The sequence below is a fragment of the Athene noctua genome, chromosome 19, assembly GCF_965140245.1.
Source record: "Athene noctua chromosome 19, bAthNoc1.hap1.1, whole genome shotgun sequence".
NCBI classification, from domain to species: domain Eukaryota; kingdom Metazoa; phylum Chordata; class Aves; order Strigiformes; family Strigidae; genus Athene; species Athene noctua.
This window is the reverse complement of record NC_134055.1, coordinates 4,067,146-4,088,098: the sequence shown is the minus strand read 5'-3', so window position 1 is coordinate 4,088,098 and position 20,953 is coordinate 4,067,146. Positions and strand designations below refer to the sequence as shown.

Genomic DNA, 20,953 nt, shown 5'->3' with positions numbered 1-20,953 from the left:
GTATTTAGTAATCAGCATTACACAGCCATACGACTCGTGTGGTCTCATGTTCCGTGCAGCTCTTGTAGCAGGTGCTTTGAGCTGATCAGACATCCTACAGGCTCCAGTACTGAATGCCCCCGTGCTTTGCCAGCAGCCTGACGAGAGCAGAAAATAAAGAGCAAAACTAGTGCTTCGGTCCCCTAGGAAGTGTCCTGCTCTGCAGAGGGGTTCACATGCTCTGAGATGCTGGAGGTCTGGGGTATGCAAATGCTGGGAGCCTCGGGGTAGGTGGCAGTGCCTCTTCCCGTCTTTAGATCAGAGTTTTGTCTCTCTGTGAGGAGCTTTTCGTGATGGGTCCCTCTGGATGCCACTGTTTGCCAAAAAGCAGAGGCTGTTCTTGCTGCTCATCTTTTTGAAGAGTGGTGGAGGCAATGGGTGCTGTATGTCAAGACTGCCAAAACTCTTTACTGCATCTCCCTGCCTGTAGGACAGTCCCTGTGCTCTGCTCTGACCCAAAAAACAGAGCAAGGGGCAAAGATTATGTCTAACCTGCTGATCCTCAGCTGCAGAATGGGGGCATTAAAGGGAGATTTTGCTATAGCTTTTCTGAAAGGCTCTGCAACTTTATAACACTATGTTGGGAGCAATTTTTGCTTCATATTAACACCTCAAGTGTTCTACCGGTGACTTTCTTTTTACTTCTTTTTCTCACGTCTGCTCTAATTCTGCTCTCAAGTGTGACTTTGCAGAACACTTTAGCATCCTTAAATCCCAAGCCACAATCAGAACAGGGAATTAGGGAGTGGTACTGCAAATGCACCTGCTCTCATAGTCCTCAGCTCTTTAAGCCTGAAGGCCAAGACAACATCATGGTCGTGTGGCCAAGGGAAAACAAGGAGCTATTAAGAAGAATTTGTACGTTTCCAGTGTGTTGCTTTGGCTCCGGCTGGGGTTTGGTGAGGCAGATAATGAAGCCTGGGGTTTGTCATAAAATGACTCATTGTCAGAGCTGCATTGGGATTTAGGCAACCTCAGCCCATGAGCCAAAGTTGCAGAAGAGAGTGGTGAGTTGAGAGGCTGTCAATTTTATTATTTTTTTTTACCAACTGCTTTGAAACCCCTTTCAAAACCATCGTTTTCTGAGGGTCTGGTGTTTCTTCTTCTGAAACTCTGGTTCCTGGAGATGCCCACTCTGACATGATAGCTGTTAAGAGGAAGGTCATGCTCTGGTTTTCCTGAACAGTTTTTTTTTTTTATTCTGAAGAGAATAAAATTTGCACACAAGAAAGAAGCACAGTCTTTCTTTTTCCCATTACTTGCCCCCAGCTAGGGAGGTGACTCACCTCGTTCTGGCTGTACAGTTAAGAGGTGCCTCAGTTAAAAAGAACAAAATCCTTGCTATTGTTAACGATGAAGAAAAATAATATTAAACAGAATTAAAGAAATAATCAATATCTTACAGTGATTTTTCATTAGCCCATGGAGAGCTTTTTCTTTGTGCTTGGACCTGGCTGCTGCGGGGAGTAAATTAAGAGCAAAAGGCACCTCCTCAGATCAGTAGCAAGTTCTACTTTGATGCGTCCCAGTTACTGGGTCCTCAGTGTCTTCTGAGAACCTTGTCTCAGGAACGGGTCAATCCTTTTTGGTATTCTGTGGTTCACCTGAAGAGCTTGCTGGTAGGGAACGTGAGTGAGCTTGGCATGGGCTCTGGGGCTGGAGAAGGCTCTGATTTGTGCTTAAAAGAGGAGGTCTGAGAAACAGCCACGTGATAAGCTAGTGAGTGAGTAGCATACGTCTGAGCACAAATCACAGTCTCCCCATCTCTGCTTGTTTTCCAATGTGTTGTCTAAATCATTAATATTTGAACAGTGGTACAGCAGCTGGCAGTTAAACAGAGCTGTGTTAGTGGTGTTGCTGAGCCTGGGAGCTGAGACGATGATGGTGGGGTATAAGAAATGTGCTTTGCAGTCCCAGGGTGAGACTGGCTGGCAGGACCTCCAGAGGTCAGCAAGTCCAGCCTGGACCCTTCTCCTAGCGTGCTGAAGCTGCAGCTTCTGGATACACCTCCCCTTGGCTGCTTGCTTTGTAGCTGGGAGAGGCTGAGGGGAGGTGAGAAAAGGGTCTGGAGCTGAGAGAGATGGGCAGGAAATGCTGCTTCCAGCTCTCTTAATCAGAGGAGACTTATGCCCTGTCTTTCAGGAATTGACTGGATTTAGAAATGAGGTGGTGTCAGTCTCTCTGGCTCAGTGCCTCCCCGGCTGGGGTAGGCATCAACTTTTGCTCATAAATATGCAAGCTGTTAATATGAGACAGGCAGATCCATTCTGCATTATTTTTGTGGCAGGAAATTCTCAGGGCATCTTTGAAGTTAAAGCATTAACTTATTTTTTCCTTCCCTTCCATCTCTCAGATGTCTGTTTTGCTCCCTCAGGGACGATGAGGAGGTAACATTTTGCTTCAGTGGGCCTAACTACTTCATTCCATGTAGGAAAAAAACCCTGTCCTAACAGTAATTAGGCTCCAAATGGCATAGTAATTTCTTTAATTACTTTCTTCATGGCAGTCTTTGGGGAGGTGACTTCTGTTTTCCTGCGCTCGGTGAGAAAGTTGCTTAAATGTTTTCTGACTGCTCGTTCCCTCACCCATGTGAGCTGCATCCAAACAGTGTAGTCTTCCAGGGGTGGCTTTGCAGTAGGGTGGAATAGGTGGGTGACTGTGCAAAGGAGCTGTGCTTGCAATCCTTGCTCCTCCTCCCTCTGCCTTCGGGCTCTGCCTGCACTGAGGGCATGGGGTAGGAAAGAAAGGGGGTGGGTCAGATGTGGAGGAGAGACCCTCACCCACACCCAGTTTCTCCCCTCCAAGCCTCTGCCTCCTGCACTGGCTGCCTCATCAACCTTCAGTTTGCCTCCCTTTGCTCAAAGCTTCCTGCCATGGGATTGAGTTTTCCCACTGCCAAGGAGGATGAGTTGTCCCTCTTCCACAAAGTGAAAAAAATGAATTGTGCCTTCATGGCTGAGCAGCTTTGAGCTGTCTCTGCCTTCGTGGTAGTGCAGAGCATCGAATGGTCCTCCTGTATTTGTAAATAAAACATGTCTTCGGGTAGTGACAGCATTAGGAAATGATTCAAGGTTTGCATTCTAGATACAATGCAGTTGTACCTATGAACCTCAGAAGAAGCATATGCCCCCTTCCATGTTTTAAGGAATTAAAATATTTTTGTCCTCAAGTGGTCGAACCAAAACAGTTTCAGCTTTTTTAAGTCCGCCTTGAAGTTAAGTGAATAAAAGCTCGAGTACCTAAAAAATAAATTACTTTCACTATTTCTGTAATTCTTTATGGAGTTTTAAATTGAAAGCTTTTTCCTTGAAGACAGAGGAATGACAAAGACTCATTCTCTTGCCTCTTTCACTCAATATATCTGGAAACAAGTTTGCTGCTGAAGATGAAACTCCTATTTTTGTGCCTTCTTTCACACTGCGGAGGTCTGTGCTTTGGTCTTTGATCAGACAGCCTGTCTGGCCTCCTGCCTTCATGGCCTTAGACTTGTTCCCTGCCCTTTGTGATAATTTACTCCTTGTGCTTCCAACCTTCTATTCAGCATTTTGCACAAAGCATAAAGGAAAGAGCTTGGGAAGTCAGTAATACAGAATTTAAAAGTCTGGCTTTGGGAGTCTTTGTAAACAAATTGAGAGGTTTTATGGCTCGGGAGGTTGTCTTTCAACTGGGACATCGGCCAGTAGCTGATGGGAGGAATTTGGAGGACTCCCTGTGCCTTGAACGTTTCACATGAGTGCAGTGACTGGAACCAGCCCCTGTTCTTTCTCCAGGAGTCACCCTCAGCTCAGAGAAGGGGGAGAGAAGTTAGTACTGGCCCACTGCTGCCCTAGAGCACTCCCTGTTGCCAGTCCCGTGCTCAGAGCCTGAGTTTCACCAGGGGCTGCTGAAAAGATTGTCTCAGGTTTGTTTAGTTGCCGTGAGCCAGAGCGCCTTCTGCAGCAGAGCATTGCTGATTTGTGCCCATCCCCATCCACGGGCAAGGACGACCTTCAGCTGTGGCTCCTGGCCGTGGCCCAGGCACACGGAGGGCAGGAGGGTCACGTGGAGGACCTGCTCGATGCCACATGGATGCTGTCACCTGGTTTGGAAACCCCTGAGAGCGGAGGCTTGGCTTTCTGTCTGACTTAGCCCTCTGAGGGAAATATGTACCAGGGGACCACTTCTAGAAGTACAACTCTTTCTTTCTCCTTCTTTCCCCATTTTTTTTCCCCTGTCTTTTCTTTCTTTAATAAAGTTTAATGGGCCCTGACTGCTGACAGACTGTGGAGTAATGATGCATAGGCGTTCTCTTCATTATTTTTTTAGGAAGCTCTTAAAATGGCACTGAGCATGTAAAAGCAACATAAAATAACTTTGTCAAGTCTCTCCCCTTCACTGCTTTCCAAATAAAACTTTTTGTCTTTATGTATTTTGAAGGCAAACGGTACGTCCGCACCAGAAGGCGATGCTGACAGATGAAGATGGAGCTGCTCTGCCTGGATCTAGCACTTGCCCCTTGCCCACTCCTGCAGACCTCACTCTAGATGACTGCTGCTGCTAGTGGTGACTTTATGATGCCAGGTTTTTCACAGGCATTAGCAGCAACATGATGGCACCCCGGAAAGCACCTGCCTGTCCTCCCTGCCTCCCTGACCTGGTTTATGGTTTGGTCTGGTTTCCCTTTCTGCTGACTGACATGTGTTTGGGGTGCTGCTCGGAGAGGGGTGCCGTGCTATGTGGTGCTGCCGTGGGGTCCAGACCTGTGTGTGTTGGAAAGGGCACATGGAGTGCTCTCCGGAGCTGAAGAAATGTGTGCTGCCTCTGTTGTTCCTGACTTGTCAAGCCTAGCCTTGGGTTCAGCTCCTGGCCTCTCAGTCCTGGCTTTGCAGTTTTCAGAAGAAAAGGAAATTCACCCCTATATCCCTGAAATAGGGTGTGAGGAGACCACAGCCCTTCTACTGCTTCTCAGCCCGGGGCTGTGTTTCTCTCTGTGAATCCCAAGCGTGAGACCGGAGCTCCGATTTGCACTTGACTTCCATGGGCTCAGGGTGTCACCCTTTGTGTTTCTTGTCGTGAGTTGGTGTGAGTTTGGTGGGGGCATCCTGAATCAGACGGTGAAGTTGTGCTCCCATTCGTTTCTACTGAGGTCTCTCTCTGTGATAGGGAGACACTTCAGTTAGTAAAGAAACGCTCACAGAGGTGTACTATGAATTTTTTGGTCCTCCTGGCTGTGCACTGGTTTGTGTCCTGTGGTGAGGGTGATGCTTTGGCAGTGGGGTTGTGGGCAGTGTGTGTGCTGCAGCTCCTGGTGGGAGAACACCCACCACCCTGCAGCCCATCTGGCTGCCTTTGTGTAGCCAAATTAGATAAAAGCTTTCAGATGACTTTATCTTGTTGAGTTCTGCAGATTCTCCTCCTACATGCACACCTTGTCATCTCTTGCACGGAGGACGGGGCCTTTGTTTTACCTTTTTCCTGCAAGTCTTGAACATCTGGCTGCCTGATGGTATCCTCATGAGTCAGGCTGTAGAAAGCTGTGTGCCCTGGTCCTGCTTATTCTCTGGGATGGACAATTTCCCTCCAAGGCCTGACAGATGAGAAAAATCAAATTACCTAGTATCTCTAGAGCAATTAGATCTTTGAAGGCCTGAACAAAACCCACACTAGGCAAGTAGGAGTCGGCGGGTTTTATTAAATGCTTTGGATCTAACCCGTCTTTTGCTGAAGAAACAAACGATTCCAAAAAGCTCCCTCTGAAGTCATGGGTTTAAAGGCAATTTGTGCCTGTTAATGTCAGCCTTTTGCCTTGGTTATTACTCTTTTGTTCCGTTCTCCTTTGCTGCTGAGCTTTGTGTGCGTGTAGTATATGCTCTTACAAATGGCTGCAGTATGAAGATAAATGAGGTTGGGTGCTGGAACACTCTTAACAGGAGATCGGAAATCAATCCTTGACTTACTTTCTAAATGAACATGGTCCAACAGAGGACCATTCCCTTACTGCTTTTCCAGCTAACGCTCTATGGCACATGGCTGGGAAAATCCTTCCAGCTCTTCCTCTGTGATCTGTTTCTGCCCTTTTAAAAATGAAAACAAAACCTTTGGATGATGTGGGCTCTTTGAGATGGCATAAAGAGAAACCGCTGAACGTGGGCTTTACAACATCAGTGTTGAAGAGAACAAGGGATGAGGTGGTTCTCTGCTGAGTGATGCTTTATGTCATGGTATGTGTTTTTTAAACCTGGCCATTGGCTCGACCAGATGCATCTCTGAAAGGGGCAATACCAGAATTATTAGGCATTTCTGAAAGAGTAAATTCAAAAATCAGCTTTTGCTGTGATTTCGGAGCTGGAGTCATGCTGTTTCTTCTGAGAGCTATAGGGTCTTCAATTTCACAAGTGTTTTGCCCCAAAAAAGTCCTGTCTTGCCTTGGAGCTTTTAACAATCCTACCAAGGCTGTCTTGCTCATGTTGTCATTACTGCAGCACCTCAGACAGCCTGGCCTGCCAGCCTAAGTTAATTCTGTAGAAGAAGAAGGAAAAAGACACTTAAAAATTGACTCAATTTTCTTTAAACCTGTTACTTTCTCATCAAAAACTCTACACTGAGTTCGAAAGAGTTTTTAAAATCGAGTATCATTTTTAACTCTTCCTGGGTTTCTTGTGCTTCATTCCCGGGCGGTGCAGGCAGGTCAGGCATATTTTCACCCACACTCTCACTTCCCACAGCTGCTTATCACACTGTGGGTTGCCTGCTCTGCACAACAACCTGGCAATCCTTGATGGCTTACTGTGCCACTTTGAGACATCAGTTTGATTTTTAATTGAGACTGGATTTTATAAAATACCCTCAGAGATAAGTTTGGGACTGCTCTTCTACCAGTGAGACTGGAAACCTTTCTTTCTTACCTGTATATTTTGCCTCCGTGGACTAATTCCACCTGAGTTTGAACCAGAACTGTTCAGTCATCTATGGAAATACTCCTCTTGGGTTGAGGGAAGGATCTAGCCCAGGAGAATGTGATCTAGCTACGTTTGAATGTGATAGAGGAGCATCTGCAGCTCTGTGCACATATTTTCTATTAAAGACCACTTTTCCCTTTGTTGTGTCTTTTGTGGTTGTGTTTTTTAGCTTTCATTGGAATATTATCCTAAAGCTGTACCAGTTGACTTCCTTTTGAGGTGACTCAAGGTGAGCAAGAAGGGCTCAGTGAATAGTGCTCAGTCTGCTCTGGTTGTTTGTGTTTCTTACATTATTTGGTTGTTCTTGTCTTCTTACAACTTTTATGTAGTTTTTTACTACTGGAAACAATAAAGCTTTGGCTCAGTAACAACTGCTTGCCATTCTTGAAACAGTAAAAAGTGTGTTTTTCCATTCCCAGGTTGCGGATACTCTCCAAATCCTTGGGCTGGCTCCAGCAAGAAAAGAAAGTAATCCAGCCAGTGGCGTGGTGATTCACACGGCTGAAGCGTAATTGAATTTTGCACTTGAAAGTTGTCTTTTGTCTTGGCCCTCTTTGGTACCTTGTGCTGACAATGGCAGGGGGCACAGGTCTGCTCCTCAGCCCCTGCGTGGAAGGTTTTCTTTAGTTGTAACCACTAAGCATAAAGCAGCACTGATTGTCATTCTGTCAAGTACTGTCCCCACAGCCTCCCAAGGCTCACCGCTCGCTCCACTTTGACGGTCGGGGCCTTACTTAGCTTTGCCTGTGGAGAAGCGTCTCCGCATTGTTTGCTGAGCGTGTGCAGCCCTGGCTGCTCTGCGTTGCCTTCTACTCTGCATTCAGCTTCAAGGTTTCAAATGTTTTTTTAATCTGTTACTGCTTATTCCCATTTTAAAAGCACCTTATAATTGCTGTTGGGATTGTTTTGCTGGGGAGCTGCCATTAGTCCAAGGATGGAGCGTGTCAAGGACTAACCGCCTCTTACGTTGTTCCTTCCCCCCTCCGCTTGCCATGACAACAACCAATATATGGGAAAGTCAGTTGTGGGATCTCTCTGAGTCAAAAAACACTGGCTGTGAATTGCCAAGTTTCCATGTTTGGTTTTTACAGCTGTAGTTTGGGGGGAAAGGGGATGCTTTCTCTGTGGGAGCTGTGTGTAGTGGTTTGACGTAGCTGAAGCAAATGGGCTACCAGCTGGTGTTTAGACAACGTGTTTCTGGCCATTACTGAATCGGACAGCAAAGGCCCTGGACTATCAGCCAGAGTGTTTGGACAGTGACACAAAATGGCAGATGGCTGAAGTTAATTTGTAAAATAAAACTTAGCAGCAATTGCTCTTCTCTCCTCCCTGCCCCTCCCAGAAGATGTTTCCTTCCAGAAGAGAGGGCTGGTGGCAGTGACATCCCAGCCCTCCTCTCCCATTTCTTCCTGCCATCTCTTTGTCCTCTTCATGCTGGGGACTGCTCTTCTGGCCAGAGTGCCTTCTTTCTGCAGGTGAGTGTGACTGATGGAGAATTCGGGGAAGTTTTTGTGAAGGACTGTTGCTGTAATCAAATAATGAGACTTACAGCAGGCACAAGATGACAGGTGATGGGTAAGCATCCTGTGGAAAGCTTTAATCTTGAGCTGCTCATTCACATTCCCTCCTGACCTTTGCCTCTTATTAGCAGTACATTCAGGTAGTGCTAGAAACGCCTGCGATGCTCGAGAGGCACGAGAGGAGGATCCCGCCGTGTAGCTTCATCCCATGCAGGCAGGAACACGGTATGTGCTGCCTGCCAGTGGCACGTGGCAGCGCACGCAGGCAGCCACGCACCGCCTCATACACCCCTGCCCTGCGCCTCTCTCCCTGCAGAAATATTGCCTGTCATTATCTTCATAGCAAAACATGAAAGGAGCCAGGCCGGCAGCAGCACGTTACACCAGCCGTGGGGTAACGCTGCTGAGCCATGCCTGGAGATGCCCACCCAGCACCCATGGGTGCTGCTCTGATCAGTGCCTGGGAGCTGCACCTTTGAGGGACAAATTCACACCCCCTCGAGGGCTGTACACATTCACCTTCGTGCTTCGTAGGGGTTCTGTGGGTTTGTTTGAAGGCATCTGTTGCATTTCTTTTTCCTTCCACTGATTCCTGTCTGGCACTGGAAGCTGTTTGTAAAATTTTGGAGGGGTTATTGCCTTTTTTTTTTTTTTTTGTCTCTGGAATGAGTGGCTCTGCTTGATGTATTCAGATTTTGCCGGGAAGGATGGATTGTGGTTTTAAAGTATTTTTGTTGTGGACTGTATGAGTTTAACAGCAACTGTTATGCTCTAGACCCTCTCTCAGCCCCCAGCTGTATGCCATTTCCTCGCAGATGCTTCCCTGTGACTTTGCAGTTGACCAAAGGCAGCAAACAGGCATCACCATCTCCCTTCCTCAACTCTCCTACCAGCCTAATCACTGTAAGCAGTTATTATCTGGGGCTGGAGATTTGGTGCTGATCAGGGCCTTATCAGAGCCATCTGGGCAAGGGGTGCTGGCAGAGACATCTTCCCCCTTCTGAGTGTGACTGACTTCTGCTGTGGTAGCTCTGACTAATTACCACAGGGCTATGGCCACTTTTAATTATTTGCAATTCCACACCTCCCCTCCAGCTGTCCTGTCCAATCCTATTGGAGCAACCCTTTATATGTGGGAGCTGCCCTGGAGCAGCTACCTTCTGGGCTTGGTTTTGGGGCTGGATTTGTGAGCTGAGTGGAGAGATCACATCTCTGAAACTGGTCCTTGTTTTGCAAGGCTGTGCTGCTTTGTCGTGACAATGCTGCACCGTGTCCCCGGCTCAGCTGCTAGCTCTGCCCTGAATATTTCTGAGGCTCATTCACTCCCTAAAGACCCCACAGACTCATATGTACCCAGCTCCTGGACGGGGACAGCAGCTGAATTGCTGAGGGTTGCTGAGCCTAGCATTATGTATTTTTCTACTGGTGAAGCCAAGCTCAAGAGACCAAGAAAATCTCAGTGAACAGCTGAGCCCCGCTGCAAGAGAGCAGGGGGCAGGATCTGGGCCCTGGGTGAGCAGTTGTCAAGCCACCGATGGGACAGACCTTCATCTTCAAATGACACTCATGCAGAGTTAAACTCCTCCAAGCAATCACACCATGGCCATTAAAATGGTGCCTTAGAGGACAGAAGAATAAACTGAGAAACGCAAATTAGGGATATAAATCTTTCTGGCTGTGTCTGGAAGGTACCTGTTTAATTAGCAGCATTGAGCAGCCTTGATGTAGTAAGTGCTAAGTAGGAAACTTGCCAAATTTTCCCTGTTTTGATAGTAGGTGACTTGTGTTCTGTTGGAATTTCCACCTTGTGATGGGTTTTCTGTACTTGCTGGAGCTGCTGTGTTGTCTTGTAGCATGAGGAATTTAGCTGTTGTCACCTGGGCTAATCAGATGCCACTTGCACGGGGGAGCAGCTGCCCACACTGTCCTGCTTGAGTGTGGATGTCTTTGCATCTAGGGCCTAAGGGATTGCAAAGCTATTTCAACAAAGTATTGTGTGCTGGAGTTAATGTGTTTAATGATGGTTTTCGGTTCCTGTCCTCCTGGAGCACAAAGGTCACTTACCACATGGAAGTTTTAAAAGAAGGGCTCGTCTCCCTACTGCATTGGAGGAAGACTAAGGAGGGAGGACAAGCTCTGTTCCCTGCAGAGGACCTGGCCACGTGGCTGGGATACGAACCCAGCCCCTCTCTGAGGCGTTGAACACAAGATCTGCTCCATGTCGTGTGGCAGTGAGCTGCTCACGCTGCTCTGCACTGCTTCCAGTGCTGCCTCGGCGAGCCAGGACCCACGGCACGAGGTGCTGAGCTGCCCAGAGCCACCGCGTTGGTCCTGTGTCAGGGATGATTGTCAGGGCGTGGAGGAGCCTTCTGTGCCTCCTCTTGCACCGCTCTGCTTTGGGGATTTATTCGTGGGATGAATATCTCTGCGAGAATTTGGGTTGGGGAGTTACTGAGCCTTTGTTTCTATATCACCCCTGTGTATTCCCACACTCTGATGCTAATTGGTACCACTGTAACATGAATCTTTTTAACACTGATAGTATTTGTGAGTTATTGGATGCTTGGCCTGGACCTGCCTGGGAATTGCAGGCAGAACGTCCAGAAGTGCTGCTGTCTCCCAGGCGTTGCCTCCCTGGGTTTGCATCCTGCCTGTATTCATTCTGGCAGCCTCTGTATCACGCTATTTAGCAGATCACTGTTACTGACCTGTCACTGTGGGAGACGGTGGGATTAGGATGATGGAGTGGTTGGAGAGGATAAACAATAATGATGCTACATCGGCGCAGCCCAAGCAATGCCTTTCTCTTTCATGTTTTCTTTTTCCGTCGGTTTGCCATTCAAGTGTAATAAGATCAGTGCAGATAATTTGTGTATTCATACAAAACATAATTTTCCCTCCTGTGCTTTACCAGCTGCACTGCAGTCGGAAAGGCAAATACGCGCTTTCTTTTGCATGGTTATGAATGGGTGCATCTGTTCCTCGAAGATAGGGAAAGGAGGGTGAAGGCACTGGAAAGGAAGGGAAGAAATCAGATGCAGTCCATTTCATTGCCTCTGTGGAGAGGGAAGCATACAGGAATCAGATTTTTGCAGCATGGGCTCGGCCCCACCCTGATGTATTTAAGGAGGGGGGTGACACACCAGTGTGGGAAAGGCAGAGAAAGGGATTTTGTTCACTGGGAGAACAGCCTGTGGAAGCACAACCACCCTGCAGCAGGGCAGGGATGCCCAAGGGAGCTCAGCCCCACCTTGGTCAGGGTCTGCTAACGGCCACGCAGGGACAGCCAGGGCCATGCAGGGGCTGGTCCTGCGCCTCCGCCCGGGGTTCAGCCACGAGGGCACAGCTGCCCGCTCCCTGCACTGGCTCTGCTCTTGCCGTGCTGCCTTGTTTCAGCTCCATGTGGGGCTTGTCTGGGAGTATCAGGGCAAAGGTAGGAGCTTAACTGGGCTGTGCTTGCTCTTCCCTAGCTGGAAATCACAGACACTTTGCTCCCTGGGCTCTTTCCCTTCCTCTGCCAGGGGCTGCATCCCTGAACCTTCATCTCCGCATGCCCCAGGCTCTGCCTGACAGCCCTTGCTGGAGATCCAACATCTCCTGTGAAGGCAGGAGGAGGCACAGGGCTAGGGGTTGTACAGCAGTAGACCTAATCTATTGGGCTTTCTTTCCTTCCTCCTTTCTCTTTTCTGAGAGAGGCCCACTAGAGAGGCAAGGGGAGGGAGGAAAAGGGGTTTAATTTTCTCCCGTTATCTGGTGTCTCCAGCTGTGAGCCATGCTGACAGCCTTGGGCTGATCAAACACTCGAGCAGCCTTGACTCAGCGTCCCATCTACGTGGTCATAAATAATGTAAGTGCTCTGCCCCTGCCTGAGCCCATATCCTGGCAGTAACGCACCAGCACGTTTCCTCCTCCTGTTGGGCTCCTGCCTTCATTGCTTGTGACACGGAGTCATTAGGCATTAGCAGTTGGCATCGGCACGTAATGACACAATCATGTGCAAACGTATTCTTCCTCCAAGCAGGATTGTTTTCAGCCAGAAATTCTGGTGAAATTCTCCCTCTCATTGAGATGGAGTCTCTCTGACCTCTCTGCCAGCTTTGCTTCTATTTCTCATGTGCTTTATGAGTGTAAAAGGTTCCAGATATGGAAACTGAGAGCCACTTTGGGGTGAAATACAATGCACTTAAAGGATTAAAGTTTGCCAAAACCACTGGGAGCTTCTCAGCTGCCTTCCAGCCAAGGGTCTTGACATGGTTTTTACAAGTTCAAATGTCCCCATTTAATAGCCTGAGTGTTTAAAGCAGAGATAGGCTAAATGCCAGCCTTTGAAGCTGTATGAGGCAGGTGGGAGCCATGCAGGGCAGGGACAGGCCACCTTCCTCACCTTCCTCTGTGCTGCAGCGACAGGGTTGGGCTCTGCTTCGCTGGGGAGGTGCCGTGCAGCCCGGCTGGCGAGGACGTGGCAGATGCAGATGCAGAATGGGATGGAGGCTCATCTGGGCACGATGAGGCTGAGAATGGGGCTCCCCCAGGGTCTGATTCCCCCAAGCGAGCAATGGCTTGATGCTCCTTTTCTTTCCAGTTTCTTTAACTGCAGGAAGTGGCAAGATACCAAGTTGGTTTGGGTGAACAGACCCTGGAAATACCAGATGAGCCGAGTAGCACTTTTATTTCCATGGCAGCATTGTTATCTGCACCAGCTAAAGGGGGAGAGGGCTGCTCCACCTCACCACGTTCCAGCAAACTTCCCACCGAGCTCCCCGCAGCATTTGCTGCTCTTGGTGCTGTTGATCGGTTCGGGCGTGTTTAATCCCAACGGCACTTTGAGGTTGAGCTCTTTCCATCTCGCAGGCCAGCGCTCAGAGATAGGTCACTGTAATTTGCAAAGCTTTCAGTAGTGGCGAGGCTTGTGGTTACTCTGAGTCTTGATGGAAATGGTTTTTAGACACCGACAGGCTGGTCCTTTTTTCTGGCTTCATGTCAGCATTTGGAAGGAGCACAGCAGTAATTTCTGGGGCTGGAGATGCCCCGGGAGTGAGCCTGAACATCCTGGTCCTCCTGACTCGGAATTACCAGGCCTGCAGAGGGACTCAATGACCCCCCGTGCAGCTCTGTGTTAGAAAAACACTCAGGGGCACGTAGTCAGGCAGCTCCTCTGCTGCCTGCTGAACGCCTCTCGCCCTGTAATGTTGTGGGTGGGCAGCAGGACTCTACGCTCAGATATGACTGCACTACTTCAAATGCTGGAGCAGGTTCTGCTGAGGAGGCCAGGAGGGGAAACTGCTTATTTCTTACAGCCGTGTAAATCTGATGTTGCCACCAAATTGTTGCAATGCATCTTTGAAGGGGTTTTTGCCTTTCTGTAGCCCACGGTTGCAAAGTCCGTATTTTTGTGTTAAGAAATCAGGAATCAAGTAATTGAATCTCTTCCCCTTCCTGTAAAATCAAGTAATTGAATCAAAGGTCATGTGGGTTTTTTAAAAAAGAGAAAAGAGTTCATTTTGAGTTCTCTTTGTTGGCCTCTTAAATTCCAAGCTTTGCAGCCTGCTGGGACTGTTATTGAGCTCTTTTCACAGCTGTGAATAGGATGGACTTAACTGCTCGTTATCCTGGAACCCAGGAACTGGGCTCTCGAGAGCCAGAAAGAGTCCATGGGCACTGGGAAGGGGACCCTTTTAGCCTGGGTGACCCTGACACTGAGGCTGGGGGTGTGTTGCTCGTGACCCCTGCAGGGGACTTGACTATCCCAGTTGAGGTGTAACCTGTGTAAGACCCTGAGGAAAAAGTGTTGCTGGTTTGTTGGCATCTGAGTGGCCTGAGATTGTGCCTGACAGCAGGAGGTGGTCCCTGGGGTTGAGCTGCCAATGGCCGTGACTGGTCACCCAGAAAGCTGCTGAGGATGCAGTTGGACGAGCTTCATTGGGATGCAAATGGATGTAAATTCATGTAAACATATGTCTCCGTGCAGGTATCCGCTCGTGCCCAAATTATGCAAATGTTCTAATCCAATAATGCTAATGTCATGATTATCCAGCAACACGATGTTCATTAATATGGTTCCCTGACTCTTACACCCATCACTGTCAACATGATTACGCTGAGGCAGAGACTTGCAGTGTCTCTGGCAAGTGGAGCCCGTCTCGGAGAGGAAGGGGGACACCCAGGTCATGGCGGGACTGGGAAGGACTGTTCATCTCCCCAGCGAGGCCCAGAGGTGCCACATGTCTTGGCAAGTCCTCTCCACATGCCTGGCCAAGGTGCCACCCGGCTGCCACGCTCTCCTCAGGATGCCCTTCCACCCAGAAGCTGACTTGGAGCAGATTTCACGGTCCTCAAAAGCCTGCAGAGTAGCTAACGGAGGATTTCTTAATATCCATTGCTGTGATCAGATGAACAGGACTAGCAGGGCCATCTAGTGACTCCTCTGGCTGTTTAATGACCTGGGAAGTGCCCCTCTTAGATGGGTATAATTTTAATGTTTGTATTTTAAACCATATACCTCTCCACCTCTCCTTCCATCTCTCCTTTTTTTGGCTGGTGGTTTATCCTTTCTTCTGCAGTTTTGTTTTCCCTGGTTCACTACAGAGCAGGATAATGCTTGGGCTTCCCCACAACGGAATAAAAAATTTGTCCTGCATCGCTTTGGGTCGGGTGACATAAGGTCAGATGGCTGAACTGCCCGTAGATCTGAGAGGAGAGGGATCCTGCAGGCTGGCTTGCCTTCCTCAACGCTGCTGGTAAAGCTGCTCTCCGAGCAGGAGTCTGCTTGTCTCGGCTGTGGCCTCAATTTCTTTGCTGCTAACCCGCAGGTGCCGGTGTAGCCGCTTGCCGGGGCACTGCGGGGCTTCGTCGTCGCCGGCTGCTCCTGCGGCTTCGTGCCGGCTGGCAGCCACGAAGAGCTCAGAGCTGCTGCCCCGGGGAAGGGCTCAGCGCATCACCCCGCTGCCTCCCCAGCCGGCAGGATTGCTCCCTCAGGTACCTCCTGCAGGTGCCTCCACGGGGGTTTTTTTGCAGCCTTCAAAAGAACAGGTTTGTCTCTGTGGTGCAGACACGAGCAGCCGTGCCTGGTTCAGGGAGGCTGGAGCTGTTTGCCCCCTCCAGCAGCCTGACCCCGTAGTAGAGACAGATTTGCCCTTCTCCTTGCACGTCTCTTTCATTTTGCTCTTTCATTTCTGTTACTTTCTGCAGGGTTGGCGTGATACCCGGGTTTGTGGATGGGGCCAGGAAAACACCCTGGCGGCCCCGGCAACCGATGGCCTCGCAGCTCACCCAGTCTGGTTGAGCTTCATGATCCAGGGACAGGCAGGACAACTCCCCGCTGCGCCGGCGGCAGCTGGGAGGAGCAGCAGCCAGGACAGAGCTCCGCCAGCCATTGCAGGGCTGTGACAGGTACATTTACTGCACTAAGTATCAGCACCGTACGGGGGCTTTGGTTGGATTGCTTTTGACAGGATGTCGTTAGCCTGATGTGTATGTGGGAGAGGAGCAGCTATAATGCTCTCTTAATGCAGCCAAATTGCTCTTTAATTCTGCAAAACCAAGATGTTATTTCATGAATCCCCGGAGCTCACTGTGCAGCATCTTGACGCTGCCAGTTATCAGTGGCCTTTTCCCTCTGCTTGCATCCAGCTCCAAATTCTCAGAGCGTGGGGTGGGAGCAGTCTTCCCCTTGCCTCCGCCAAGCTCGGCTGCTTTCTGCCCTCTCTTGGCTTCGCGTGTGTTAACTCTGGAAGGTAGTGGTGACTCCTGAAATGCCTCCTCCCACCAAAATGTGAGCAGAAAGTCTTATCAATTTCCATGGCAACAGGGCCAGGCCCTAAATGCTGGTGTTAACTCTGTTTCTGGACATCTCTGGAGTCCGAAGAGCTGGGTGTGTGGGAGGCAGCGGTGCCCAGCCTGAGTTCAGCTCCCCAGGCCAACACTCGCTGCTTGCCCAGCCCGCGTAGGGTGAGGTGCTGCTGCAGAATAAACATCGGGCTTTGCCCCTGGCTGCCTGGGAGGTCTTGAGAAACGATGTTGTCATCCTCCTGCAGCTGGGAGGCAGTTGGGAAGGGAAGAGGTAAAAGCAGGGTAAAACTACTAAGACAAGTCAGCTGGATAATCTCAGAGGACATTGACTCCAGCTTGGAAAGGCATTGAGAGCAGATAAAATTAGCCTAATAAGAGTTGATGCTATGCAGAACTCTCCCCTCCCTTGAATGCAAGGGATTGGGACTGCGTTTAACTTACAGGCACATAATGAAAAGAGCCAGCGTGATGTGAAAAGGTGATTTTACTTGGCCTTGTGATGACAAACCCCTGCTAAGGTTCTGGATTTAGAGGGAACCCAAGAAACATAAAGAAAATAAGAGGAAAAAAATCAGAAAAGGCTCATTCCTGAGAAAATATCCCTGAAGAGTGGGCCCTGGACTGTGCTGTGTCCCAAGATGGGATGCCAGCGAGGGTGAAGCAGGCTGAAGGCAGGCAGGGGAAGGGTTCATAGAGGAGGGTGTTTTGGGGCAGCTTGGGGTCCTGCTTTGCCCAGGGCTGCCCTGGCCCCTATCTCCTGCAAGTTTTGCTTTCTCTGGTAGGTGCTGGCTGCAAGACAGCGCAATGGAGGGGCTATATCAGAGTGGGGAGCGTGGCTCAGGTTTCTGTTGAGGGCTGAACCTGAATCACCCCACGTTTCTCACCCAGCAGACTGGCAGGGTGCTGCCACCTGCCAGCAGAGACCGCCCATGATGCCTCCCCTCTCGGCTGCTGGGAGACTCCCAAAAGCAGCTAGACCAGCCCTGGGGACGCAGGTTTGCCTGTGCAGGTCGGATGGGTATGTGGGATGGGGGTCCCTCTGCTCTTGCCCTGCGTTTGGGGAGCAGTGGGTGCATGGGCCATGCTTCACAGTGCAGAGCTGCCCGGTGCCTCGGTGGCAGCTGCCCTGCTTGCAGGCTGCCCAGCTGCTCCCCGGCCCCACTGGCTTCAACCTCTGTGTTGAGAGACACGTGCAGGCCAGTAACGCTCCGGGGCAGAGCACCCTCCCCTTGTGCACCATTTGGTTGGATTTTCCTCCTGCTTCTTCTTCTCACTGCGCACAGATCCACCCTAGTGAATTCGTGTGTATTTAGTGTGTTCTCCATACCGTTAATATTTACAGCAACTGATTATCTACTCTGGTTGATTTGCAGGTGAACAGCATGTTGGAAACTGTATGTTGGGGTGTACATGTGCAGCACATTCACTTCCCGAACAGGAGGGGTAGGCATTTCACTCCAAAAACCAGTGCATTAAAATTACAAAACAAAACACCAACTATTTTGGGATTCACATCGAAATGGCAACATATGCTACACATTAAACATCAGTCCCTACAGAAAGTTTAGCTATTCTGGGCCCATCCTGACTGGCACTGAAGATGCACAGAGAGCAGATGCCTCCCTACCTCCTCCTGTCCTCTGGGAAGCTCCCTTGCAGGTCCATCTGCGGGTAGCAAAGTGCTGGTGAGGAAGACGCCGTTCACCCTTGCCACTAGTTGGGTGTTTCATAAGGTCTCTGGGAACCTTAAACAATATTTTGAGGGGAGAGGACCCTTTCTTGCTGGTATTTGCCCTCTGCCTGGCTTTCTGAAATGGTTTGTTTGTGTCTGCTTTGTAATAGAGTGTGGGCTGTATTTTACCACAGTGATTTTGTTCGCAGCTAGTAATTGCTGGTTAAATCTGGTCAAATGATGGTTGTTAGCAGGGCCTATGTGAGCAGAGATAACCTCAGATATTATTTGCACGGAGGAGCAGTGGGAGCCAGCATGCACTGGGATGTTGGTGCTGCTGGGGAGCCTTAATCAGCACAGCCTGGAGTAAGCCTCTTAGGATTATTTAGCCAAGTTTCCTAGTTATCGTTATTATTATTGCTTTATTTAGTAAATGCAAAGGGTGTTTAACCAGGTAAGGTCCACAACACGTTCGATGGGCTCAGCCAAGCCTCCCCAGCAATCAAGGGCAGAGATCTGCCAGGGGAAGCAGCCTCATTGCTGGTCACCGTGCAGCAGCCAGAGCCTTGCATGAGCCAAGGAGCACGGCACATGTTGCTTTTCAATTAACCCTCTTCCCTTGCACACAGCCATGCTGGAGCTAAGCTTATTTGAAGAAGGAAGAAATATGTTTCATACTTACCAACCAAGTGGACTGAAGACAATATGGGTCCTGAGTCACGCTGAAGGGATGGAGGGGTCTCTTCCAGCAGCTGGCAGAGCTGGGATGGCAGTGTGGGTATCCTCTGTTCCTGCCCCTGTGGCCAGGTTGAGCTGGTGATATCTGCTGGCACCCTCCTGTGCCTAAGGCTGTGGGTGTTCATTGTGGCTTAACACAGGTTTCAGAATGGCTGGGAAAAAGCAAAAAGAAAGGTAGGGCTGTGCAGGCTGCTGCTGGTGTGCGTCATCCCTCTGGGTGAGTGTCAAACCTCCCTGCTCCCAGCCTGCAGTGGGTCCCCCTGAGTTCAAGGCTATGTGAGATCCAGAGGTAGTTTCTCCAAACAGAGGCTTTAATTTGGCATCAGCTCTTCATGTACTCTTCAGGCTCGTGTCTTCTTCAGCAGCACTGGCAGAGCAGAGGGTTTCTGTGAGATCATTTGGGTTTGAGCTGAAAAACGTTGCATAAAGAACCAGTGGGTCAGTCATCCAATCTCTGGTGAGCAATGGGAATGTGCAGTCCTGCTTGCTGCTGTACTTTTCACTTGGAAAGAAATTGATTAAACTGGAATCAACCCTCATTCTTGTCAATTTAAATATGGAGTAACTGACAGCAGAATTTGATGCTTAGCGTTTGAAACAAATTTGGTGGAAGTGTGTCCTGAGGACAGCCTGTATTTTTGGATGTGTGTTTAATCTACGTGCTACTGTTTTGTTTGCTGTAGGAATACTTGTTCTGTTTGCATGGATGTCTCCCCGGTCACTTAAGGAAGCAGGGCTGCTGCAGGGCTCTGCTCAAGGCACAGGGTGAGTTAGTGGCACAGGCTTTGTTTGGGATGTGCCTGTGTCTCTGCTTATGCCCCTTGTTCAGGACAACATTTAAAGTCTAAGCTGTTCTGGGACAGGATCCTTTTCTGAGCCGGGCTGGAGTTGGAATGATGGCTTCTGCATCCCACATCCTAGCTCACATTATGGGATGTTTTTGGCACACCAACCCGTGCCCTCATCAGATGTGAGCAATCTGTTGAACCTCAGAACATGCCGCTGACGTGCAATGTCGCGTGTGCTGAGCTCAGGATCTTGTCACAACTTCCACCACCGCTGGGAGGAAATGCAGCTGTTGATGGGGGCAATGTGCTCTTCTCCATCATCCCATTCATTCCTGCTTTGATGTTGACTCTGTGATGGCCACCTTCACCTTCTCTGAAGGATGTCCTCCCTTTCCTCAGGGATAGGGTATCCCCCTGCAGTGTGGATCTGCTCCCTTCCAGGCAGAGCTGTTGGTCCCACTGCCGAAATCAGCAACATGATGTTTAAATTGTCTGTCTTCCCTCTTGCAGGGCTGGTGAGGAAGCCAGCATTCCCCCATCAGGAAGATGAAGGCCACATGCGTGGGCACTGCGGTAGCTCAGAATAACCCCAGCAGAGCGAGGGATCAAACCAAGTCACATTCCAGGGCATTAGACAGACGGTGGGAATTAAAAGCTTTACCTGGAAACTGGTTTTGTATCTCCAAGCCCTGCTTTTGTCTTCCAGCCCACCTCTCTATTTTTGTCCCTTTTACCTTCCGTGTTGTTGTGCATCATGTTTGCCAGTGCTTGGTGCCTGCTTGTGCAGCCAGCCCCAGCCATGTTTGGGGAGCCCTCAGTAAATACTGGACTGTGCAGCCTAGGAGGAAACATTCAGGCAGTGGGAGATGGTAGGAGAAGTGTGGTTTATCAAAAACAAGCTGCTCTGGGACTCATTAAAAACTAGGGAAGGGCTCCAGCTGCTTTCAGTAGTCTTGGGTTCGCTCAGAGAATAGAAAGTCCCATCTGGGCTATTAGCAGCAAGACTTGTTTTTGTTTCTTTCCATCTATAAGGTTTAGGGACAGGCTTTCCCTTGGGGGCCAGTCCTGCCCTGACAACAGGGAGGTTTGCCTGCTTCAGCTCTGTCTTTGCTTTTCCCTTAATCTGGTCCCCGTGTCATCGGTTGCTCTCTGCACCCCTGGACGAGCTCAGCATCTCCCATCGGTGCTGCTGGGCCTTGAGCCCAGCTGTGGACTGTCAGTGGTGCGGGGCAGCTTTTGGGGTGCTGCGTGGCACAGGAGGAGGCAGAGCTCAGGGGGCTCACCTTAATTCCCAGAGCCTTGATTTTTCTGACCTATAAAACAATCCTTGTCCATTTGGGTCTTTGAGGAAACGTTTGAAATAATGATGCTTTTGTAATGGTAATAATGACATTAGGTTCTCATCCATAACTTAATTTTATTTATTTATTTATTTATTTGCCCTTTCTTAGAGGGAATTACTGCTATTTT

At 49.4% G+C, this 20,953-nt stretch overlaps 1 protein-coding gene across 1 annotated transcript in view; it reads left to right on the top strand.

Moving 5' to 3' along the window:
• RPH3AL (rabphilin 3A like (without C2 domains)) overlaps positions 1-5,065 on the top strand; it is a 40,275-nt gene extending 35,210 nt beyond the window's left edge. Inside the window, exon 9 of the mRNA XM_074923135.1 lies at positions 4,456-5,065. Within this exon, the coding sequence (XP_074779236.1) occupies positions 4,456-4,490 (35 nt within the window). The 3' untranslated portion in view covers positions 4,491-5,065. The remainder of the gene's footprint in view (positions 1-4,455) is intronic.
• Positions 5,066-20,953: the final 15,888 nt, after the last annotated feature.